This window comes from Phyllobates terribilis, unplaced genomic scaffold (genome assembly GCF_046119375.1).
Source record: "Phyllobates terribilis strain yellow unplaced genomic scaffold, ASM4611937v1 Scaffold_5__5_contigs__length_657084704, whole genome shotgun sequence".
Classification (NCBI taxonomy): domain Eukaryota; kingdom Metazoa; phylum Chordata; class Amphibia; order Anura; family Dendrobatidae; genus Phyllobates; species Phyllobates terribilis.
This window is the reverse complement of record NW_027362765.1, coordinates 610,963,845-610,990,351: the sequence shown is the minus strand read 5'-3', so window position 1 is coordinate 610,990,351 and position 26,507 is coordinate 610,963,845. Positions and strand designations below refer to the sequence as shown.

The 26,507-nt window shown below is 42.0% G+C and overlaps 1 protein-coding gene across 2 annotated transcripts in view; it reads left to right on the top strand.

Annotated features, from left to right (window-relative positions):
• VCL (vinculin) overlaps positions 1-26,507 on the top strand; it is a 137,804-nt gene that overhangs the window by 29,890 nt on the left and 81,407 nt on the right. For both annotated transcript variants that reach the window (XM_073686080.1, XM_073686079.1), the window contains exons 2-3: positions 10,513-10,583; positions 20,914-21,064. In XM_073686080.1, the coding sequence (XP_073542181.1) occupies positions 10,513-10,583; positions 20,914-21,064 (222 nt within the window). The remainder of the gene's footprint in view (positions 1-10,512; positions 10,584-20,913; positions 21,065-26,507) is intronic.

Here is a 26,507-nt window from a genome sequence, read left to right as displayed (position 1 = left end):
TGGTAACACAAACGTTCTGGAAAATCGACAGGGTCCCCCCAAAAGAAATCTATTGACATCCGTGTTACCAAATCCAAGTGGCTCCCCTGCTCTCTGAGCCACGAAGTTGGTTCCACATGATTGGCATTTGGCAGGAAGAACCCACTTAACAATTTACAAGGTGCGTGTGTCCAAAAGCACAAGCTGCGCACAATGTGTGGACACTACAGTGTATTGGGCACTACAATGTCATATTAGAAATTTTCCCTCTAGAACATCCAATGAATGATTATTTCTGGAAAACACCTGTGGGGCTAAAGATGTCACTGAAACTGCATATTAATTCATCGAGGGGGGTCTAGTTTCCAAAATGAACACATTTTGGTTTTCTTTTTCCACGCTTCCTTAAGGGCACTGCTAATGGTGTCCAGAAAAATCTTCTCTCCAAAAGTGGTAAACAGTCGTTTTTGACCACATGTGGGGTATCGCCATGTTCAAGAGAAGTTGTGTAACAAATTGTGTGGTCTATTTTCTCCTATTAATATTGTATTAGCTGCAAGTTTTTAATTTTCACAAGAGGTAATGGGAGAAAATGGACCCCACAATTTGCTACAGAGTTTCTCCTGAATGTGGCAATAGCCCAGATGTGACTGTACAGTACTTTTTGGGCACACGGCAGGGATCAGAAGGAAAGGAGGGCTATTTGACTATTGGAATAGATTGTGGGTGCCTTTTGCAAAGCCCCTAAAGTGCAAGGGCAGCGAAAAAATCCCACAAGTGACCCTATTTTGAAAACCTCTCTGCTGAAGGAATTTATCGAAGGACATACTGAGTATTTGGAACACACAAGTTCCTCACAGAATTTTACAAGATTGAGACGTGAAAAAAAAAAAAATATATATTCTCAGAACATCCTGAGAGACACCTGTGGGTCCAAGATGCTCACTATACACTTAGATGAATTCTTAGAGGATACTAGTTTCCAAAACGGGTCACTTTTATTTTGGAGTGGGTGGGAGAGGGCGGGGGGAGATTCTGCTGTTTTGGCACTTCTATTGATACTATTAAAATGTTACATGGCATCCACTTTCTATTGCAGACAACTTTGTGTTCCAAAAATCAAATTGTGCTTCTTTCTTCCAATCCCCGCCATGTGCCAAAACATTAGTTTATGACCACTTAAAGAATTTTCTGCTGCTTTGGAGAAGTTGCGTAAGAAATTGTGAGGTCCAATTTCCCCTATTACCACTTGTGAAAGTAACTCATTTGGAGCTAAATCAAAATTTTAGTGGAAAAAATTTCAACTTCTCTTTTTATTTCTTTTCATTCCACATTGTATTAATTCTTGTGAAGCACATTAACACATTTCCTGAAGGCAATTTTAATTCTTTTGCGGAGTGCTGGTTTTAAAATGGTATTTGTTTTGGGATTTTCCAAGGTATAGACCCCTCAAAGTCCCTTCAAACCTGAATCTGTCCCTAAAAAAACCCAAAAACAATGTTTGTAAATTTCCTTGAAAAAAAATATGAAATAATTTTAACCCTTCTAATATCCTAACAAAATAAAAGGAATTATGAAAAATGACGAAATTTGAATTGAGAGTAGCCTGACAAGACTCTGTCGGCACGTGACCACATGTATGCAAATACACGTGACCGCCTGCTCTCACTAGCAATACTGGTGAATCCTGATGGCATGTGCACCACATGCTGTAAGGATCCAGAAGTCTGCAGTTACATAGTGATTTCAGACTCTCATCACAAGACTGGACAAACCCCTTTAACCCCGAAGCCTGTTGTCACCTTCCTGACCAGTACAATTTTTTAAATCTGGCCAGTATCACTATATGAGGTAATGACTCTGCAACGGATCCAACTGATTCTGAGATTTTCTCGTGACATATTATGCTTCATGATAGTGGTAAAAGTTGTTCGTTATGACTTAGATTTATTTGTAACATTATCGGAAATTTGGCGAAAATTTTTAAAATTTAGCAATTTTCAATCTTTTAATTTTTATGTCCTTGAAGCAGAGATATGTCACACAAAATAGTTAATAAATAACATTTCCCACATGTCTATTTTACGTCCGCACAATTTTTGAAACCTAGTTTTTGTCTTTTTTGTTAGGAAGTTATAAGGGTTAAAAGTTGACCAGCGATTTCTCATTTTTGCAGCAAAATTTACAAAACCATTTTTTTAGGGACCACATCACATTTGAAGTGACTTTGAGGGGTCTATATGACAGAAAATGCCCAAAAGCGACACCATTCTAAAAACTGCACCCCTCAAGGTGCTCAAAACTAAATTGAAGAAGTTTATTAACCCTTAAGGTGCTTCACAGGAATTAATGGAACGTGGAAGGAAAAAATTAATATTTAACTTTTTACACAAAAATGTTACTTTAGACCCAAATTTTGTTATTTTCACAAGGGTAACAAGAGAAAATGCAGCATACATTTGTTTGTGCAATTTCTCCTGAGTATGCCGATATCCAATATGTGGAGGAAAACTACTATTTGGGCGCACTGCTTGGCTTGGAGTGAAGGAGCGCCATTTGACTTTTTAAATGCAAAATTTGCTGGAATTCTTAGCGGACACCATGTTGCGTTTGGAGAGCCCCTGATGTGGGATGTTTCCACTGTTTAGGCACAAGTGACCCCATTTTGGAAACTAGATCCCTCAAGGATCTTATCTTAGATGTGTGATAAGCACCGTGAACCCCCCAGGTGTTTCACAGAAGTTTATAACGTAGAGCCGTGAAAATAAAAAAAAAAATCAAACTTTTCCCACAAAAATGTTTTGGCCCCAATTTTTTTTCATTTTCACAAGGATAACAGGAGAAAATGGACCCCAAAATTTGTTGTGCAATTTCTCCTGAGTACACCGATACCCTGTGTGTTCAAAAACTATTTTTGAGGCACAGTGAAAAGCTCAGAAGGGAAGATGGCGCCATATTGGAGTTCAGATTTTGCCGGAATGGTTTGAGGGTGCCATGTCCCATTGGTAGACCCCTTGAGGTGCCAGAACAGCAGAACCCCTCCCCCCTCCATAAGTGACCCCATTTTTCAAACTACACATCTCAATAAATTCATCTAGGAGTGCAGTGATCAGATTGACACCACAGTTGTGTCACAGAATTTTATACCACTGGGCAGTGAAGAAAAAATAAATAGATTTTTACCACCAATATTTCGTTTTAGCCCCAGGTTTTACATTTCTAGACGGGGAAGTGGGTAAAAATGGCACCAAAATTAGTCCCACAATTCCTGCTGAATGTAGAAAAACCCATATGTGGCTGTGCTGTACTGCTTAGCCACACAGCGAGAATCGGGAGGGACGGAGCGCTATTTGCCTCATGGAGCGCAGATTTTGCTAGAATAGTTTGTGGACTCCATATACTGAGCCTTGAAGTGCTAGATGAGCAGAATTCCCCTCCAGTGACCCCATTTTGGAAATTAAATTCCCAAAGTGGTATATCTAAAGGTATAGTGATGATTTTGACTCCATGGGTGTTTTCCAGAAACAGCATTACAATAGAGAAAAAGGAAAAGCTGCACTCACCGTACCATTAAAAGAAATAATCCTTTATTTCATATCCATATAAAAATGGCATGCGGGGAGGACGATGGGCGACAGCTGTTTCGCGCTGAATCAAGCGCTTCCACAGGTCCAGGTCAGGAAGCTCTTGATTCAGCGCGAAACAGCTGTCATCCGTCCTCCTCCTCCCCACACTCCCTGCATGCCATTATTTTTATATGGATATGAAATAAAGGATTATTTCTTTTAATGGTACGGTTAGTGCTGCTTTTTCCTTTTTCTCTATTTTAATGCTATTTTCTATTTTCCAAAGCATTGTACCACCTTAACCATATTTGCAGATTTGTGCCTAAATTACGGGTTGTGTGTTCCTCCTGCTATATAGGTGGTGCAGGTATTCTTTCACTTGTTTTCCAGAAACAAGCAGCAGTGGATGTTGCGGAGGGAAAAAAATTGCAAACTGCCATTGTAGTGACCAGTACATTGTAGTTAAGAGTACGTTTTAGTGCCCAGTACTTTGGTGTCCAGCTCATGCATCTGAAGACACACACCCGGTAAATTAGGCGGGTTCTCATCGCTACAGAAATCCTAAACATGTGGACGCTAAATGTGGTTTAATAAATATCAAAAGACTGACCGTCACTTGCAAAACAGCAAACTGGTGTGTACAGGCGCTTACTAAGAGTAGCCATCTCCATATATAACCAACAAATAAAGTGGCACTCTGTAGCGCTATAGTATGCAAATATGAAATTTAAATAATATTACTGCTCTAGAAAATAGAAATAAATTAGTAATCTTAGTGCATAAATTGGCCAATTCATGTGTACCAGGCAGCCACAGTAAGGCGACTCTCGTTGCTGGGAACTTACCTAGTGTGAATCCTGGGAAGGAAGGATCCTGCTATAATTAAAACTGACTGAGCACTCCACCCCTAGGCCTCAGGCAGTTTTAATTCTAGGGGGATCCTTCCTTCCCATATACATGTAGACTTCAGTCTAAGAGAGGATTCATACTATGTAGATTCTTAGCAACGAGAGTCTCCTTACCGTTGGCCAATTTATGCGCTAAGAATTCTCATTTATTTCTATTTTCTAGAGCAGTAATGCAATTCAAATTTCATATATTTCATGTTTGCGTAGTATAGCGCTACAGAATGCTACTTTATTTGTTAAATGTGGTTTAGGTACACTGTGGGGCTCTGAAGGAAGGGGGCATTTGTATTTGAGAGTGCAGAATTTGCTGAATTTCTTCTAGGGGGCGAGGAGCCATTTGTCTTTCAGAGCCTTTGTACTACCAGTAACTTGGAAGCCCCCTATATTTCTGTTAACAGACCACAGACTTGGGTGGGGACTTGATTTTTTTTTTTTGTGGATTGAGTTGAAGCTTTTGTTGGGAATGTTTTACATAACATTTGGGATCACATTTATTCGACGCTCTTTGCTGAGCACTTATTTTGAGGTTTACATTTAAATCTGAGTGATGTGATTCAGATGAAACCCCTGATGGATCCATTCACTATAATGAGGCAGCAGAGTTACTCTGGACTCCTTATGGCCTCTTTTCAGCGTTGTCCTTCTTTTCAGAAGTGCAGAAACCTGGCGGACTTTTCTTTTATGCACGTCTAATAAAAAGACGGACACCGCCGTATCAAAGGTAATTATAGGGAATCTTCCGCTGGGGGTTCTGTCTGAATCACGTATTTCAGAGATTTAGCGCAGGATAAATGTGAGCCGAGCCTTACTGCAATCTTTTGGAGGCTGAATGAACAAATCAACAGCAGGTGAAGAATTGGTTTTATTTATTTTTTATGCGGTTCCTCGTGCGGTATAAGTGATTGATTAGACAACTTTATTCTTCGGGTCTGTGCGATTATAGAGATACCAGATTTATATCTTTTTTTATGTTGGACTGCTGTCACACACTAAAATACACTTTTTATTGCACCTCCACATATTTGAATAGCTATAATTTTTCCATATTTCTGCCAACGGTCATGTGAGGGCTTGTTTTTTGGGGGACAAGTTTGTTTTTATTGGTACCACTGTCTGGCACATGAACAAAACCAGCAATTCAGGGTCTTGTTTTTTTTTATGCCGTTCCACAAGTGGTAAAATGTGTGGTAAATTAAGGCAGCTTTATTCTTCGGGTCAGTTCGATTACAAAGGTACCACATTTATATTGTTTTCTTAGTTTTTTTTATTGTGAAAAAAGAGCCAAAACATATTTTATAAAGAAAAAAATTATTTTTGCATAGCTTTATTCTGAGAGCTATAGCATTTTTTTATTTTTCCGCTGATTGAGCTGTATGGCAGCTTGTTTTTTTGCGAGACAAGATGTCGTTTTCATCGTAGTTGGACAGGGCAGGAGACCGGTAAACTGCACCAGACATTCAAAAAAACATGCTTCTTGGTCCGTTGTACTGCATTATGTATTGGTCATATCACTTTGCTTCTTATGTTCGTCTGCTTTCTCTCACCATTCCCGCCCTCTTACACATTCTGTGCACTCTCCACATCAGCCCCTCCCTTCTCCCCTCTTAAATGTTTAACTCTGTGAGGCTCATAACTCTCTTCCAGCTGCATATAGAAACCCATTCTAATCTTATTAACATTCAGTTCATGCCTTCTTTTACATCTTTTAATTGTGCCCTCTGTAACGCAGGGTCAGCGTGTAACAAACTAACTTACATTTACGATTTTTTCCTAATTCCCTTAACCCCCTCTGGCTCTTACAGAAACCTGGATCCAGTCAGACACCACCACCACCGCTGCTGCTCTCGTTTGGGCTGAAGTTTTCATACCTCTAGACTTGAGAACAGACAATATTGGGGTGTTGCTTTGCTCCTTTCATCACAATGCGCTTTCCATGTCATCCCCCAGGTTCCCTCACTTATGTTTCCTTCCATTGAAGTCCACACCGTTAGACTCTTCAAACTTTCCTCTCTGCTAGTGGCGGTTGTGTATCGCCCTCCAGGCTCCATCTGTTAGTTCTTGGATCATTTTGCCACCTGGCTTCCTCACTTTCTATCTTCTGACATTCCCACACTCCGGATGAGAGACTTTAATATCTTTATCGATGATCCCCTCTCCCAATCTGCCTCTTATCTACTTCCTCTAACCTCCTCATTCGGCCTCTCACAGTTTACTAACTCTCCTACGTATGAAGACTGGAATACTCTGGACTTGGTCTTCTCCCGCCTCTGCTCAGTGCACAACTTTGCGAACTCCCCTCTCCTGCTCTCTGACCACAACCTTCTTTCCTTCTCTGTTGAGAACTGTCTCCTCACCTGGGACACCCCCACTTAGCACACTTATAGGAATTCACGTACCATTAATACACAGCTGCTTATGGACAATCTACACTCGGCTTTAGCTCCCAGCTCCTCTCTCTCCTCTCCAAACTTAGCAGTGTCACACTACAATAATAAAGTGCAGAGTGCCCTGGATGAAGCAGAACCTGCTACACGGAGAAAGACCCGACACAGGCAACGACAACCCTGGCACACGATGCAAACACGTGTTCTTTAGCGGTGCTCAAGGTGTGCGGTTTTCAGTGGAGAAAATCGCTTTGAGCAGAGGATTTCATCCACTAACAGTTCATGCTCAAAACGTACAACTTTGCCCTTCTCCTGGCCAAACAATCAGTCTTCACCACCCTCATTACTTAACTAGCTAACAATCCAAAATTTTTGAAACCTTACACTCCCTCCTGAGCCCTGAAGCACAGGCCCCCATCTCTATCATCAGCGGTGAGGATCTGGCCTTTTATTTCCTAGAAAAAATCAACCACATCCATCAGGATATTTCGGTCCAATCTCCTCATTGCCTGGATCCCCTTCTCTGCCGCACTTCAAGCTCACTTCCCATCTTTGAGCCTCTTAAAGAAGAAGTTACCCAGTTCCTCGCTTTTTCAGAGCGTACAACCTGCAACAGTGACCCTATTCCCTCACATATCCTGCAGTCTCTCACCAGTGGTCACCACTCGTCTAACTAAAATATTTAAGCTCTCTCTCTCATGTTTGGAGAGAGGAGAGAGAGAGATTTGATCACTTTTGGCAGAGAAAGAAGCAGATTTCTCTGGTAAGATGGTTTACAAAGTTGATTATTTTCATGTGTACTATTGATTTGTGATATATAGTGTAACCGTCGTTTTAATTAAGGTTAAATAGTTTGCCTAAATGGGTTTTGAATAATTTTGTATATTTATTTGTACTATTGTCAGGTTTTGAAATACACTGTTGAAATTCCTGGTCTCTTGCACCATATCTGGTATTTGGAAAATGCTTGGCAATACTTTTGCATGGTCCCTATGTTGAGCTTTTTTTTTTTTTTTTTTTTTTTTTTTTTTTAAGAAGCTTTATTAATATTTCCCCTCATGGAATGAAATAGTCTATTGGTCAGTGGTGTTTAACCTATGGCACGCATGCCAGAGGGGGCACGCACGCTGTCTCCTCAGCAGTGACGCCGCCACCACACTCCTCAGCCTGCGCACAATCCCCCTCTCTCTCACTAGCGCTGCGCCACTCTCCTCTGCACGCTTGTCCTGATGGGAGGACGCGCGTGCAGAGGAGAGTGGCCACGGTGCTAGTGATGCGCTAGCGCTTATCAGTCTGCGCGTGTGCTGAGGAGACGACGTGCATGCCCTCAGGTAGGACTGGGATATATGAAGAGACCACATCAGCGTTGGAACGGGCTGAGGTCAGTAGTAGTTTTTTGTTTTTTTTTAAATCTGGGGCCATTATACTGTATGGAGGACTGTGTGGGGCCATTATACTGTATGGAGCACCATGTGGGGCCATTATCCAGCAGGGAGCATCATGTGGGGCCATTATCCAGCAGGGAGCATCATGTGGGGCCATTATCCAGCAGGGAGCATCATGTGGGGGCCATTATCCAGCAGGGAGCATCATGTGGGGGCCATTATACAGCAGGGAGGACTGTGTGGGGCCCATTATGCTGTACGGAGGACTGTGTGGGGCCCATTATGCTGTACGGAGGACTGTGTGGGGCCCATTATGCTGTACGGAGGACTGTGTGGGGCCCATTATGCTGTACGGAGGACTGTGTGGGGCCCATTATGCTGTACGGAGGACTGTGTGGGGCCCATTATGCTGTACGGAGGACTGTGTGGGGCCCATTATGCTGTACGGAGGACTGTGTGGGGCCCATTATGCTGTACGGAGGACTGTGTGGGGCCCATTATGCTGTACGGAGGACTGTGTGGGGCCCATTATGCTGTACGGAGGACTGTGTGGGGCCCATTATGCTGTACGGAGGACTGTGTGGGGCCCATTATGCTGTACGGAGGACTGTGTGGGGCCCATTATGCTGTACGGAGGACTGTGTGGGGCCCATTATGCTGTACGGAGGACTGTGTGGGGCCCATTATGCTGTACGGAGGACTGTGTGGGGCCCATTATGCTGTACGGAGGACTGTGTGGGGCCCATTATGCTGTACGGAGGACTGTGTGGGGCCCATTATGCTGTACGGAGGACTGTGTGGGGCCCATTATGCTGTACGGAGGACTGTGTGGGGCCCATTATGCTGTACGGAGGACTGTGTGGGGCCCATTATGCTGTACGGAGGACTGTGTGGGGCCCATTATGCTGTACGGAGGGCTGTGTGGGGCCCATTATGCTGTACGGAGGGCTGTGTGGGGCCCATTATGCTGTACGGAGGGCTGTGTGGGGCCCATTATGCTGTACGGAGGGCTGTGTGGGGCCCATTATGCTGTACGGAGGGCTGTGTGGGGCCCATTATGCTGTACGGAGGGCTGTGTGGGGCCCATTATGCTGTACGGAGGGCTGTGTGGGGCCCATTATGCTGTACGGAGGGCTGTGTGGGGATTACAAATGGAGAATCCTACTGTGATGGGGTCACCATTCTTTGTTGTGGGGGTTGAGGGAGGGGGGTACATTAGGGTCATCATACTGTGGGGGCATCGTATTGTGTTTGGGGGCACTTTTGTTAGCATCATACTTTATTATCTGTTTTATTCAAGGTTTTTTATCCTTTATTATTACATATATAAATTAGGCCATTGGGCCATAGGCTTTTTACTGCTGTTACATAACATATTATTCCACTATAATTTCAAAAGTTAATTGTGTTATTTGATGATAAGGAAAAACTTCCTCAATTGTAAACCTCTTTTAATAAATATCAAGGTTGGCCCACGACTTTGTCCAAGCTTTTAACTTTGGTCCTCTGTGTATTTGAGTTTGTCATCCGTGGCTTAAAGGGTTATTCTCATGATAAAGGGTTACAATTGCAAGAGGTTGTAAAAACAAACAATTTTACATTTGATTAAAAATCCTCTCCATTCTCAAGAACTGATCTCCACTGCAAATCGGTGGCTAGTATCTTAGGCTTGGAGTGTAGCGCTTACAAGCTCTTTGCTATAGACTCTATAGGGCGCTAATGTATGAATTGTTTTCTAAACTAAAACCTCAGTATTCAGGTTAAATTTCCATGTTGGCACTTTGCGATAAATAAATGGGTTTTGGATTGTAGTTTGGGCACTCGGTCTCTAAAAGGTTCTCCATCACTGCCCTAGGTCATCATTATGAGATCAGAGAGGCCTGACACCTGGCCCCTACAGCGATCGGCTGAAATCTGTATGGTCAGTGGATAGATCTAAGCAATGTATGAGGCAGAAGACAGCCTCCGGGCACTGCTGCTTTGTGGTCACTACAGCTGCTGTTTGTCTCAAGTGACTGGGAAATAAAGATCAGGGCTCGGGGCGGACTCTCAACTATGTGATGTGTCCCGGACATCACTAATTTCCGGCTGATGTCAGTGGGGTGTCGGACTCCTCGGATCTCATATTTACGTTCTGTCCTACAGATAGGTTATCACTTAAGTCCCTGACAACCCTTTGAAATTTTACTTCTTTGTGATTGATAATAAAATGATTCCATGTTGTTCCACCGATTTGTATAGTATATTCTCCACATTTTGCCCACCTAACCTTGTCATTGTTTTACCCCAGGTTGGGAAAGAAACGGTCCAGACAACTGAAGATCAGATTATGAAAAGAGACATGCCTCCTGCTTTCATCAAGTGAGTACTATATGAGGGAGTGACACGTCCTTTTATATGTCATAAGTTTACATACACTTAGCTTCAAGTCATTAAAACTTATATTTAGCGGAGTTGTTTCGGTATATGTTTTGTACATAAAACAAGCACATCTTCCTACAAATGATTAGAGACCTTTTCACTTCTAATTAATTTCTAATTCCAGTGGATTAGAAGTTTACATGCACAAAGCTGACTGTGCTTTTAAATAGCTTGGAAAATCCCAGAAGGTTATGTCAAAGCTCTAGAATTTTCTGATCGGAACTAAAGAAACACTCCAGCACCACTCCAGTATTGTGTGTGTTTGTATAATATTATCACTGTTTTTTTAATTTCAAAAATTATTTGGGCCCCCGCAGTCCAGGTATGCATGGCCCCTGTGAGGAGCTGCCCACTTATGACTGAGACTTTTCCAGCACCGAGCTCCGTTTCCGTCGATATTAATATTGTGTTTTATTACAGATTTGCTTGCTGTGTTTTATTAATGCTCTGCTTGCTCGTCAGTTTATGTACACTAATTTTACTTGTAAAGTGTCCAGCATTCCAGTAATCTCATCAGTATCTCAGGAGCCTTAAGCCATTGTCCAAACAGCGTCTAGGCCCATTGTGTGAATGTTGAAAGAAGATCCGGTGGATCAGTCACCACAGAGAGTCTCACATGCAGACCCAGGTGATGGGTTCGACCTGAGAAACATATCTCCACTAATGCACACTTAGCTTTTGGGGGGAAAGGTGAGAGCAGTTCTGCCCATTCACGAAGCTGATCCCAGTGAAGGAGAAAAGAAGCCACATGTTTAGTGGGGAATTGGTGGAATGACATTGAAGTATTAAAATCAGAGTAACTCTTCAGAACAGCAGATTAGAAGCCTCGCTCCATCCAGAGGGGCACAGATTTGGATTCTACAGGATGCCGGCCTAAGGGAACATTGCCCTGGCTGGAAGGATACAGATCTGCTCCATTGACCATTAGAGATACCATAGATACATTTGGGGAAACCCGGTTGGGACAATGAGGTCACCTGGAACCAATGGAGACGTTCAGAGAAGCCAGGTTGGGGCTATCCGGTCACCTGGCCCCATGGATATGTTCGGAGAAGCCAGGTTGGGGCTCTCGGGTCTCCTGGCCACATACCTCAATGGACTGTCAGCTTCCTAAGCTTGCCGCTACCTCCACTCTGTGGGTGTCCACCCAAAGCGGGGTGCCAGTAGTTGAGGTAGTTGGCACTGGAAGTCCCAAAGTCGCAGCTACTCTATTCCCGGCGGGCCAGCGGAAGGGTGAGACTGTGTAATTTTGCACCATCTTGGTCTGAGTAGTATTATGCCCATGGAAGGGCTGTGGAGTCGGTAAGCCAAACCTCCGACTCAATTTCCATGACACAGACTCCAACTCCTACTCCATGACTCCGACTCCCTCATACATGGCTCATGTTTAAGTGATAAATTTATTGTAGGACAGATTCATCTCAGCTAAAAGTCTAGACCCTTAGAGAAGGACTAGGACAGACATTTATAGGACATTTCATAACTTTCCCAAATTCTTATGAAAAAATATTCCCCACAAACTTCATTGAACTACTGTACTCAATTTATTATATATTTTAGGAGTTGGGAGTCGGTCCATTTTATACCGACTCTGACTCCACCAAAATGGACACTGACTCCACGACACAGACTCCACATCCCTGCAAGGAAAACCCTGGGTGTTCACAGCCCCCCATTATCCCCATCTTGGTTTGCATGGCCCCCTCTATCTCCATCCTGGTATACATGGCCCCCGTCACGCTGCACATACAAAAAAAAAACTATTTTACTCACCTGCCTTCCTTCTGCTCCAGCGCTGCTTACTGTCTGCTGCCAGCAACTGATCTCTGCTTGTAAGCATTGCATGACGTCACTGCCATGCGCTCCCACACACCGAGATCGGCTGCTGGAATATTCACTGCTCCCCATACCCAGAGTCTGCATTTGTTTTTACAAACTCACAATATGTACAAGCCACAATATTTTGTCATTTGTTGGCTTTGCCTCAGAAACTGCATTTTTGATGTCACCCCACAAGTGTTTTATCGGATTAAGGTCTGGGGATTGGACTGGCCACTCCATAACCTCATTTTTTTTGGACTGGATTTTGCTCATTTACTGGTGTGTTTAGGGTCGTTGTCTTGTTGAAACACCCATTTCAAAGCATATCCTCTTCAGCGTAAGGCAGCATGACCTCTTCAAGTATTTTAATATATGCAAACTGGTCCATGATCCCTGGTATGCGGCAAATAGGTCTGGCACCACAGTAAGAGAAACATGCCTGTATCATGATGCATGCACCACCATGCTTCACGGTCTTCACAGTGTACTGTGGCAGAGTTTGGGGGTCGTCTGACGATCTGTCTGCAGCCTTTGGACCCAAAAAGAACAATTTTTGCTTTCATCAGTCCACAAAATGTTTCTCTATTTCTCTTTATGCCAGTTGATGTGTTCTTTGGCAAATTGTATCCGCTTCAGTACATGTCTTTTTCAACAGTGGGAATTTGCGGGGACTTCTTACTAAGAGATTATCTTCACACAGGCGTCTTCTAACTGTCACAGTACTCACAGGTAACTTGAGACTGTCTTTGATCATCCTGGAGTTGATCATTGGCTGAGCTTTTGCCATTCTGGCTATTCTTCGATCCATTCGAATGGTAGTCTTCCGTTTTCTTCCACATCTCTCTGGTTTTGCTTTCCATTTTAAAGCATTGGAGATCATTTTAGCTGAACAGCCTATCATTGTCTGCACTTCTTTATAAGTTTTACCCTCTCCAATCAACTTTTTAATCAAAGTGTGCTGTTCTTCTGAACAATGTCTCAAATGACCCATATTTCTCAGGTTTTCTAGGAGTAAAGCATGTACAACATGTGCCGGCTTCACCCTTAAATAAGGGCCACCTGATTCACACCGGTTTCTTCACAGAATGATTGACCTCACTAATTTAACTCCACACTTCTATTATTTTGGACACCCCCCACCCCTTTTCAGTTAAGTATTCAAATACACAGACTCAAAAACGTGCAGATCATGAATGCGGAGTCTGATGGTTTTCTTACAATCTACTGCACCGACTGGTAAATTGTCTGACATGTAGTAATATAATTTATACAAAAAGCAGTGATTAATCTGGTTAGTCATATTGGACTGCTGTTATTGTGAACACTACTGTACATATCAAGCCTTCACAGTACTGTTATACATATAATTGTAACACCATCCTTTTATATATACAACTTTTACTTTTTATTTTTAGAAATAAAAACCAATAACACCCCAATCACCCCACCCCCAAATAATACACCAGGGCAAACTAATTATATGTATGTGTGTATGTATAATATATTACAAAACACCAAAGATACCCTAAATTGACTGATACTAAAAAGTCAACTCTCATCTTTTTGACCTTGTAAAGAAGCCTTTCCTATTTAGCTGCTGGAATCTCCTTTCTTCCACCCGCAATTAGTGCTAGTCCTTTGTACTGTCCACACATATATTTATACACATAAATGAGATCTCCTCTGAGGTGTCTTTTTTTTTTTTTCTAAGCTAAACAAGCCTAAGTTTACCAACCTCTCATCATGTGAGAGGCCTTCCATCCCTTGTAATAATCTCATTGCCCGCCTTTGAACTCACTCTAACCTCTGAATATCCTTTTTAAAATGTGGAGCCCAAAAGTGCATCCCATATTCTAGATGTGGCCTCACCAGTGATGACCAGTATGTTCGGATCGTGGTATTTTATCTTTTTTATTTTATACATCCTAACATCTTCTTTGCTTTTGCGACTGCTGCTTGACATTGAGAACTGCTGCTCAGCTTGCTTGTAACCAGAGTACCCAAGTCCTTCTCCTCATCGGTAGTCCCGAATATACTCCCATTTGATATATATGCAGCAATAGGATTACTCCGTCCTAGGTGCATGACTCTACATCTATCTACATTAAACCTCATCTGCCAAGTGTTTGCCCATTCAGTCATCTTATCCCGATCGTTCTGCAATATCGTTATGTCAAGATCAGATTTTAATACATAGTTTGGTGTCGTCAATAAAGACTGACACTTTACTCTCAATCCCATCCGGTAGGTCATCACAGAAAATGTATATGCAGAATTGAAAGTGTGTGCAAGCAAGATGGCCTACAACCTGACTCCACTACACCAGTGTGTCAGGAAGAATGGGCCAATATCCCAGCAACCATTTGTGAAAAGCTTGTGGAAGGCTGCCTGAAATGCGTCACCCAAGTTAGACTTGGTAACGGCAATGATGCCAAAAAGTACCCATGTGTATGTAAACTTCTGAGCCACTGGGAATGTTACAAATAAAAGGTGAATTATACACTTTATCTAGTATTATGCCTTTATTTCTTGAATATAAAATGTCAGAATCTTCTTTCAGGCTCTCCCTATATTTATACCACAACTATTTTTTTTATATTTTCTCGTGTAACACCATTCATATGGGCTGAGATACCGGTGCGAATCACCCATTTGATCCTTTATACATCCCATAGACCTTGGAGGAGGAGTTCTCTCAGATTTATTATCATACTTTTGATCCGCTCTCCTGATTAAAATTATAGATTGACGGTATGATATGAATTCCTGGATGCGTATTGAGCAAACAGCCTTTCAGATTGTGTTTTACAAGCGGCTCCATGGATTCTGAACCAAACTTTAACACTCTCCCACACACATCCCACAATTGGTCGTACTCTTGATGTCCCTCACATTTTATCCCTGCGGATGGAGTTTTCACCACCTTCATTTCTTATTTTGAGTAAGCCTATTTTTCCATCTGGCTTGGAGAGAAGCTCATTTTTGATATGACCTACAGCTTATAAGTGTGAGTTCTTCACTTTCTTGAGGAAAATAATAACTGGAAATCAGAACTATTTTCTGCAGACTTAGGCAAGGGTCTATCAGGAGTCTGTGGAGGTCCGTGACTTATTTCTTCTTTCCAGGCTTCATTTTCTCGGAATCGCACTGACATTGAGGTGCTGTATGCTGCGGTACTGGTGTCCTTCTCTGTTATGTTCATGCCTCTTATATCTGCAGCAAGCTTACCCTGCCCTAATTATATTTCACGTTGGGACGAGACCTCTCTGCTACTTTCAACTCTGAACAGAAAACGACTTTGTTTGTGATCGCACACAAGGCCTATGTCTAGCGGGATTCAAGATCCTCTCCAGATGGTATAGAGTCTGCTCTAAACTGCATGCTCTGTGCTGGAGGTGTGGGGAGGTACTCTCGAGCATAATTTTTGGGACTGCACTAAGTTGTCCCATTTCTGGAAGGGGGTCTGGCAAAACACTTTCAAACTCATTGATCCTGCCTTTTTGTACCAAATCTTTCTGCTCTACCTGTACGACACACCAATTTCTCCCTGATGAAAGTCAGCTATTCATTGCTGGAATGCATGCTCTGGCTGCATTTATTAAATGTGGAAGCAGGAAGACCCTACCTCATCAAAGATGTTTGCTTTCTAAGCTGCAGGAGGTGATGCGTATAGAGGACAGCTTCTATTCCTCAGAACATGACACTACTGGATTACATGTTTGGAATCTGCTGAATATCGAACTTTACTCCTATAACTTTTATCACCAGCAATTCCGCTTAAGATTTTTATTGGCGTATTATTATGAAAAAATCTCTGCAAGGTGCCACAGTCAGGTGGGGAAAAACTTTCACTTGTTTTTATGTGGCTATTCTTGTTTGTTTTTTCACTTTCTTGAGGTTAGTGTAAATGTGGAAGTGTTCACTTCAGTTTGACATCAGAAAAAGCTAAATATAGTGCTAAAATATGTAACAGCTAAGACCTTAATGTATTGATGCAGTATTACAGCCCAGAGCAGCATTTACAACTCTGTAGGCTTTGGAGTGGAAATCTCCGGTCTGCAAAGAGTTTGCTTTGGTGGTACAACTATATCATCAGTCTGCTATTGTTTGGGAGTATTTGTACCGGACAGTCCTGAGTTTGTCCTAACCTTAAAGGGATTGTCCAGTACTTTAGATTACCTCCCCCCCCCCCCCAAGTATCCCCCCGGGGCCCCTAAGGATTTTTGTAATTACCTAACGTTGCAGATACTGCCTGTGAGCGGCGCTATCACTGGCCGCTCACAGGCTTCACGTGACCCCCGGCTGCAGCTGGCTCTGACGTCACGACAAGTGCTGGCAGCAGCCAGGGGTCTCTTGTCTACTGCGTTCCATGGTGGATGCCAGGCTGTGGGTGGGGTTACCCCCCCTCGCGTCACACCCGGCATCCACCTCGCGCTCTGCCTCTCCCCATATACATTGGGGGGGGGTAATCTAAAGTACTGGACAACTTATTTAACAAACATAGCGGTGGAGCAGGGAACCATCAAATTCCTGCTCCACCATTCAGTCTGGGTAAAGACTGAAGCTTCTGTGTGGATGTTAAGATCACGTGACCTTTTTAGGTCATGTGACTGGTCAGCACAGACTAGGGGTAGCAATGGACTGCGGAGACATCAGGGCTGTGGAGTCGGAAAGCCAAACCTGCGACTCCGACTCCTCAATTTCCCGTACACCGACTCCGACTCCACAACTCCGACTCCCACATACATTGCTTATATTTAAGTGAAAAATTAATTGTAGTACAATGTGAACATCAGACATTTAATCATTTTTATGATACAATAATCAAGATATTTAGATAGAACATAATATATATTTATTGGAATATAACTTTAGAACACAAAAAACTGTAATAAATTGTAAATATGTAATACACTATATAATATCTATTACATATATACACTGCTCAAAAAAAAAATAAAGGGAACACTCAAATAACACATCCTAGATGTGAATGAATGAAATATTCTCATTGAATACTTTGTTCTGTACAAAGCTGAATGTGCGGACAACAAAATCACACAAAAATCATCAATGGAAATCAAATTTATTAACCAATGGAGGCCTGGATTTGGAGTCGCCCCCAAAATGAAAGTGGAAAACACACTACAGGCTGATCCAACTTTGATGTAATGTCCTTAAAACAAGTCAAAATGAGGCTCAGTATTATATGTGGCCTCCACGTGCCTGTATGACCTCCCTACAACGCCTGGGCATGCTCCTGATGAGGTTGTGGATGGTCTCCTGTGAGATCTCCTCCCAGACCTGGACTAAAGCATCCGCCACCTCCTGGACAGTCTGTGGTGCAATGTGATGTTGGTGGATGGAGCGAGACATGATGTCCCAGATGTGCTCAATCGGATTCAGGTCTGGGGAACGGGCGGGCCAGTCCATAGCTTCAATGCCTTCATCTTGCAGGAACTGCTGACACACTCCAGCCACATGAGGTCTGGCATTTTTGAGCAGTGTATATATATTTTTTTGCTGAAATATGGTCAATCTGCTTGCTATAGGAGACGGAGTGAAATCTTTTTCCTTGCGGCAACGCTTTGCCTGCTCCATGTCATCCAAATACTTGTCAAAGTCAAACTCCTCATCTGATGAGGATGAAGATATGGCAGCAGTAGCACTGTCAGGACCCAAGTCCTCTTGCGCCTGGCAGTCCTCCTGTAGGCCACTCATCCTAACTGCTACCTCAGTCAGAGCTTCTTTTCCTTTAGTAAGCTGTTGATCATCAAGCAGTATACGATGACTTGGGTCCATATAAACAGCTGCCAGAAAAATTGTATTTTCCAATGGCTGTGTCTCTCTCCGTTTCATTGAAGCAGAAATGCCATCTGCGATTAAACCTCCTCTTTGGGACAGGCAAAATAGCAAGTTCTTCCACTCCCTTATGAAAATGCCAGGAGTTAAATCCTCAGCTTGTAATTTTTTAGTCACGGTAAATGGGTGATTAAGCAATTCCTTCAATTCAGCCACCTGTGTCCATTGACCTTCATTTAGGGTTACCTGAGGGTTTGCCATATCTATAAGAAACGGTTTTAGTTCAAGCAATCGCTCAGTCATTAAATAAGTGCTGCCCAACCGAGTGGCTTGATCGACAATTGCCCCTTTCCCAGCAAGTCTCTTCAAGATGGAATCAATTTTAGGGGTTCTGGCGGCAATAACCAATTTCCTCACTTTTCCAATCAGATTTCCAGCAGGTCCCTCTTGCAGACTATCTCTTATTGCCGGCTGCAGCGTGTGCACAACACAGCACATGTGATGAATAGGAAAGAGGTGTGAAGCAGCTTCAACAAGATCATCTATTTCTAAAGTATAATTTTGCTGTTCTTCTGTTGTAATATCTGTTTGTTCCTCAGTTACATGAACAGCACTGTGGCCTTCCATCTCAAACATACTGAATCCTACATGTTCTTCTAGCTGTTGTTCATTCCTCTCATTCATCAGTGTAATTGTACTTATCATGTTTGAAGCATTGTCCGTTACAATAGCAAGAACCTGTTCTTTTTTGAGTTTGTAATCTTGCAGAACTTTTTCCACTAAGGCCTGGAGAATCTGGCTGGTGTGATGAGCTTTAGGATCTTTACTGCCAGTGTCTTGGTAACAATTTCTTTGTTGTCACAAACAGATCGAACATTGATGGCAAAATAGTTCACTCTGTGACGTGTGCAGGCCTCCATTTTTAAGAAACGTGAAGCGTCTTTTGAGAGTCTTTTTAAGATCTTCCTTTTAAGTTCTTCTTAAATCACTAATTTTCTAATACTTTCTCTTTCCAGAGAAGCACCAAGTTTGCGTGCCATTGATCCATTAAGAGCTGTAAAAGCTGGTTGTGCAAGTAATGATAATGGTACACCATCCTTCACAACAAGCTGGATGAGCTGTCTTTTAAACATATCTGCCCCTCGCTGGCTATGGCCATGATTCACGCACAGCGTTTTTGCGGATCCGTTTTTTGTAGTAAAATGCAGTGACTCTGGGCATCCCAGCAAAGTCAATGGGTTTCAAGATATGACATTCAGACATCGTTTTGTGAGGATCCGTTTTTTGGGCTCAAAAACAGATCCTCACAAAGAATGAGCATGTCAGTTTGTGCGGTGTTTTTCTAATTGGCTTTTGCTATTGAAAACATTATCTATGAGCTCAAAAACCTTTCAGGTGATGCGGTTTTTTAAAAAGCTGATCTGCTTTTGCAGCTAAAAAACGTATCCTCAAAAAACGCAGCAAAAACGCTGTGTGTGAATGTATAGAACGAGGTGCCTAGGCAAGGGAAACCACGAATATATAGCCAATGTAGTAGAAAAATAGAAAATAGCTTTATTAGAAAAATTTATATAGGAAAATACTACAAGTCATATGGGACTCCAGTGGCAAAACATATGACACAAAATCACATATAGAAAATTAAAACATAATTAAAAACAAACAACAGGTATCACCATAGGGTGCAGATTCCAAATCCATCATGTAACATTTATCTTTTATTGCGTTTCCCTCACAAAAACCAAAAGAGGGGAATGGGTTGAATATATATATATGTATAGATAGGCGTGGAAGAAGGATATTATAATATAATATACATGGCCACAAACAAGGCCTCACACATCATAACCCATACTTCCATCAGAGCGTGTGAATGTGTGTGAATGTAGCCTTAGATCAGGAATAGAACAGCCATTTATAGGACATTTCATAACTTTCCCAAATTCCTATGAAAAAATATTCAGCACATTCTGCATTGAACTACTGTACCCAATTTATATTTTAGGAGTCTGAGTCGGTCCATTTTATACCGACTCCACAGCCCTGGGAGACATCCTACTGTGTATGTGGGCAGCTGCAGGGTCATCATACTGTGTAGGGGCCTTTTTATTTTCTCCTCACACTAAGCCACTTCTCTTACTTTGCCAGTAATAAATATATATATTTACACAGAAATATCTATCCTAATGAAGTCAATCAGTGTGATACCCTTTTCATGACCCACACTCTCTCCCATGCACAGTTTGATAGCCCCACAGTATGTGTCCCTCTTTCCTATCTTTCAAAGTTGGAAGGTATGCGTATTATGGATGCATTTCCAAACCTCACTGCCAGATTATGCTCAGACAGGACAGTTTCAGATGATCACTATGAGCCCATCTCTACACGTTAGGACATTTTTACAGCTACATTTTATCACCTCCTGCTTGTTAGGATGGTTATACAGAATTCTCTGAGGTTCTTGACAAGTTCTGCCTCTATAGCTCACTCAAAATGATTGTGTACTTTCCCACTTGTGGGAGCAAAAGAATCAATTTTTTGTTTTTTAAAAAAATTTATTAAAAATGAAGCTGTGATAATGCTCATTGCAATCTAGGTCTTTTGACATCAGAATTGTACTCTTAAGTAAAAAATTTTTTTCTTGTAGAGTAGAAAATGCTTGTGCAAAACTGGTCCAAGCAGCTCAAATGCTCCATGCTGACCCCTACTCTGTCCCAGCTCGTGATTATCTCATTGATGGGTCCAGAGGGATTCTTTCTGGCACTTCAGACTTGCTGTTGACATTCGATGAAGCCGAGGTAGGTACTGCGTTTATTGGTGTCATGGTACTTGTTTGCTAATTTTTGCTACATTTTCACATATGTTTTTACAGTTTTGTTTTTTTTTTTTTGCAGAGGTTGTACAGCAATATGCATTATAGGGCAATTTATATTATGTTTTTTGTCTTACAATAGTTACTTTGAACATGACAAAATGGCGTGTTTTCACTTTGATGACCAGGCCAGTGTCACTTTGAGGCAATAACTCTGGAACTCTTCAACAGATCCCTCTGATTCAGAGAATTATGCCCTGAAACCAGAGAGTTACAGTGGCAACCAAAAGTTTTGCATTTTTTTAAGTGTGATTATTTCTGTCTGGTTATTGTGATGCCATTTTCCTGGTGATTTTAGTAAACCGGAAGCAAATGGTTGTCAGCTAAAATTGTGTTGGACATTGTTTTATCCCTTTATCTGTTAGTTTTCAACATTTGCTGGACTAAATGTGTTGCATATTTTGTCATGAGTAGTTGAATTTTACCTAAAATGTTTTATATTTTTGTGTGTGTGTGTTTTGAGGTTAAAAAATTGCAAAGACCAAGCCAAATTTATGATCAGATGTCAGGAAGCTTATTATTCTGAGAGTGAAGTCAGGCACAAGCCAAAAAGAGGTAGCTAAGGAATTCAACTGTTCTCAGTCAAGTGTCAAAAAAGAAAAGAAGGTTATCAGTATTTGATGTCCATAAAAGTGCTGTACAGATTTCGCACAAAGTGAACGACGAATATGTGGTCAGAGTGAGTGGCCAAACTGTGGTATGACGGCTAAGAGCAGTAGGGTTGAATGCACGAGTTCAGTCAAGAAGGCTTTCATCTCTTCAAAGAACCGGAAGGTCCGACTTGAGTTTGCCAAAGTACACAGCCAATGGAAAGAGAGAGGTTGGTCTAAGGCAGTGGTGGCGAACCTATGGCATGCGTGCCCGAGGTGGCACTCGGAGCCCTCTCTGTGGGCACGCACTCCAGGCCCGCCGCCCGCACGTCGCTTCGCTCCCATGTCCAAATGCATTTGCATCTTCTAGACGCGAATACATTTGAACAGTTCTGCGCTGGGACTGAGGCAGAGGAGCCACGTGCAGCAGTGTGATGATGATGTCATCCAGCTACTGATCTCATCACTCTGCTGCCTGCGCAGAGGAGCAGAGACAGCGCGCTGAGTGTGGGGAATTGGTAAGAGCTCCAGCAGGAGTTTGGCTAGAGACCGTGTGTGGGGGAGGGGGGGCTGCTTTATTCAGAGGGGCAGTGTGTGTGACTGTGTGTGGAGGAACTGTGTGTGTATATTGTGCAGAGGGGCAGTGTGTGTATTCAGAGCTGGCGTAGGCACCCGATGCAAACTCAAGTAGCGAGCACTTGCGCTCAACACTAGTCGCCATATCGTCATCTTTTTTTCTTACTTTTGAAAAAAATCCCAACCCCATCACAACCCTAACCCCAACCCCAGCCCTAACCGTAGCACAACCCTAACCCTAGCACAACCCTAACCCCAAACCCAGCCCTAACCCTAGCCCAATCCTAACCCAAGAGTTTATTTTTGACGCCGTTCCTTGTGCGGTATAAGTGATTAGACGACTTTATTCTTCGGGTCGGTGTGATTACAGCAATACCAGAATCATATGGGGTTTTTATGACTGACAGCTGTCACACACTAAAAGACGCATTTTTTGTAAAATCTAGTTTTTGCTTCGCCATATTTTGAGAGCTATAATTTTTCCAGATTTTGGCAGACAGTCATGTGACGGCTCGTTTTTTGCGGGATGACTTGACGTCGTTATTGGTGCCATTTTCAGGCACATGACATTTTTTGATCGCTTTCTATTCCGATTTTTGGGAAGCAGAATAAACAAAAACCAACAATTCAGGAATTGTTGTTTTTTTTTTATTCTGTTCCGCGTGTGGTACTATTGATAAGGTAGCTTTATTCTTCGGGTCAGTACGTTTACAGCGGTACCACATTTATATCGTTTTTCTATGTTTTGCTCTTTTACATAATAAAAGCAATTTTATAGAAAAAAATATTTTTTAGCATCGCTTTATTATGAGAGCTATAACTTTTTTATTTTTCGGCTGATGGAGCTGTATGTTGGCTTGTTTTTTGCAGGACGAGATGACGTTTTCAGCGGTACCATTTTTATTTATATTTGTCTTTTTGATTGCGTGTTATTCCATTTTTTGTTTGGCGGTATGGTGATAAAGCATTGTTTTTTGCTTCGTTTTTTTTTTTTTTTTTTTTTTACTGTGTTCACTGAAGGGGTTAACTAGTGGGACAGTTTTATAGGTCAGGTTGTTCCGGACGCGGCGATACCAAATATGTGTACTTTTTATTGTTTTTTTTTTTGTTTGATTTTTTTATAATAATATTTATTGATGGGTACATTATATTTTTATTTTTGGTGGATTCGTTTTTTTATTTATTTTTTTTTATATATTTTTTTTTTTTTTCACTGTCTGGAAGCTTATATAGTTTATTATTTTGTCCCACTCTGGGACTTTCACTTTTTTTTCTCTGATCGCCTGCATGGCACAGGAATGCAGCACCATCCCTATGCCATGCAGGCTATCCGCGCTGGACAGGGAGAAGATTGTTTGGAGATGCACTGCGCATGTCCAAACAATCTTCCTGCTGTCTGGTGACCCGGATGTTGTCATGACGATATCGGGTCGTCATGGCAACACCCGGGAAGCCTTTGCAGACAGCGCTGGAAGCCGGAAGAGGAGGTGAGTATCTGCGATCACCTCCCCTTGCCCCCGCAATGCTGCGATCGACTTCGATCGCAGCATCGCGGGGGTTAATGTGCTGGGAGCGGTGCAGGACCGCTCCATGCACATAGTATCGGGTGTCAGCTGTGACAATCAGCTGACACCTGGCGGCGATCGCGCCCGCACAGCCTGTGTGCGCGCGCAATCGCCATGACGTACTAATACGGGTCTGGCTCTTAAGTCCCAGGGCACAGACGCGTATTAGTACGTCAGATGTTGTTAAGGGGTTAAATGCTTATATGTAAAATAATTGTTACTGAAAGGAGAACTAAATTTAAAATAAATTTCAGTGATCTTTTGTGCTTATAAAAAAAAAATATATAAAAAGGCAGACACTTTTTTATTTTATTTATTTTATTTTTATGTCCACCAATCTCACACAAAAATTAAGAGAATATGAAAATAACATAAAAATTAGGGCCCATGTATGATGAAAAAAAAATGCAAAAATTGTTTTAATTTCCAAATGAGAAACACTTTTAAAGCTCTTTAAACCATATTTACGAAAAAAAACATAATGTGCCTGATCAGTAACAGGAGTAAATGGCTCTATCTTAAACTGGTTAAATAGGTATTAGTGTCAGTGCATATTATTTAGACTTGGTTCAGAAGGCTGGTCAGTTGGGACCGCAAATTGCGGACTTTGTCCATGTCTTGGTCTGCATCGTGTAGACAGAAGCATTATTTTGTCCGTAGAATGCAGGCTTTGATCCGGCAGTGTCCATCTTTTAAGGCATACATAAATCTCCGTTGGCCATAGTTTTGTGCACGTCTGGGGAAATAAAAAAAAAAAAGGACACGGCTGAACAGAGGCCATACGTAGTCCAGAGTAACTCTGCTGCCTCATTATAGTGAGTGAATCCCTCTGGGGTTTTATCTGAATCACGTCTTTCGGAGATTTATATGGAAACCCCAATGTAAGTGCTCAGCGTAGAGTGCAGGATAAATGTGATCCAAAATGTTATGTAAAATGTTCCCAATAAAAGCTTCAACTCATTCCACAAAAAAATCCCCCACTCAGGTCACTACAACGTATTGGTCACTACAACTGTAGTTTGCAATTTTCACTCAGCATCCCATGGAGTCAAAATCGTCACTACACCTGTAGATAAATTCCCAAAGGGGTATTATTTCCAAAATGGGGGGATTCTACTCTTCTAGCACTTAGGGACTCTGTATATGAAATCTGCAAACTATTCTAGAAAAATCGGCGCTCCAGGAGGCAAATGACACTCCGTCCCTCCTGATTCTCGCCGTATGGCTAAGCAGTACTGTACAGTTACATATGGGGGTATTTCTACATTCAGGGTAAATTGTGGGACAAATTTTGGTGCCATTTTTACCCATTTCCTAGTGTGAAAATGTAAAATCTGTGGCTAAAATACAATATTGGTGGTAAAAATGTAATTTTTTTTCTTCACTGCCCAATAGTATAAAATTCTGGGACCCACCTGTGATGTCAATATGATCACTGCACCCTAAGAAGAATTCATTGAGTGGTGTAGTTTGTAAAATGAGGTCTATTTTGGGGGGGTATTCTGCTGTTCTGGCACCTCAGGGGCTCTGCCAATGTGAAATGGCACCCTCAAACCAGTCCAGCAATATCTTATTTCTAATATGGCTCTTCTTCCCTTCTGAGCTTTGCACTGTGACTCAAAAGTAGTTTTCGACCATATGTGGGGTATCTGCTTACTCAGGAGAAATTGCACAACAAATTTTGGGGTGCAATTTCTCCTGCTATCCTTGTGAAAATACAAAAATGTTGTTTTAGCCCCAAATTTTTTCAAGAAAAATATATATTTTTTCATTTTCACAGCTCACCGTTATAAAATTCTGTGAATCACCAGTGGGTTCAGGGTGCTCACCACACGCCTAGATATATTCTTTGAGGGGTCTAGTTTCCAAAATAGGGTCACTTGTTGGGGCTTTCCACTCTTTAGGTACATCAGGGGATCTCCAAACGCGACATGACACCCTCAGACCATTCCGTCAAAGTCTGCATTCCAAAACGTCACTCTTTCCTTTCTGAGCCCTGCTGTGCGCCAAAACAGTAGTTTTTCCTCCACATATTTGGTATCAGAGTACTCAAGAGAAATTGCACCATACAATTTGTTCTGCAATTTCTCTTATTACCGTACCTTTAAAAAAATACAATATTTGGGGCTTAAAAAAAAAAAAAAACATTTTTGTGAGAAAAATGTGATTTGATTTATTTAATTAGTTTCTTTATTTTCACAGCTCAATGTTATAAACGTCTGTGAAGCACCTGGGGGTTCAAGGTGCTCCCCACACATCTAGATAGGTTTCCTGAGGGGTCTAGTTTCTAGAATGGTGTCACTTGTGAGTTGTTTCCACTGTTTAGGGACATCAAGGGCTCTTCAAATGCCACATGTCGTCCGCTAATTATTCCATCAAATGTTACATTCAAAAAGTCTAATGGCGCTCCTTCCCTTCCGAACACTGCTGAGCGCCCAAACAGTAGTTTTCCCCCACATATGGGTATGAACGTGCTCAGGAGAAATTGCACAACAAATTTTGCGGTCCATTTTCTCCTATTACCCTTGTGAAAGTAAAAAAAAATTGGGGTCTAAAGTAACATTTTTGTGAAAAAAAAAAGTTAAATGTTCATTTTTTCCTTACATGTTTCATTAATTCCTGTGAAGCACCTGAAGGG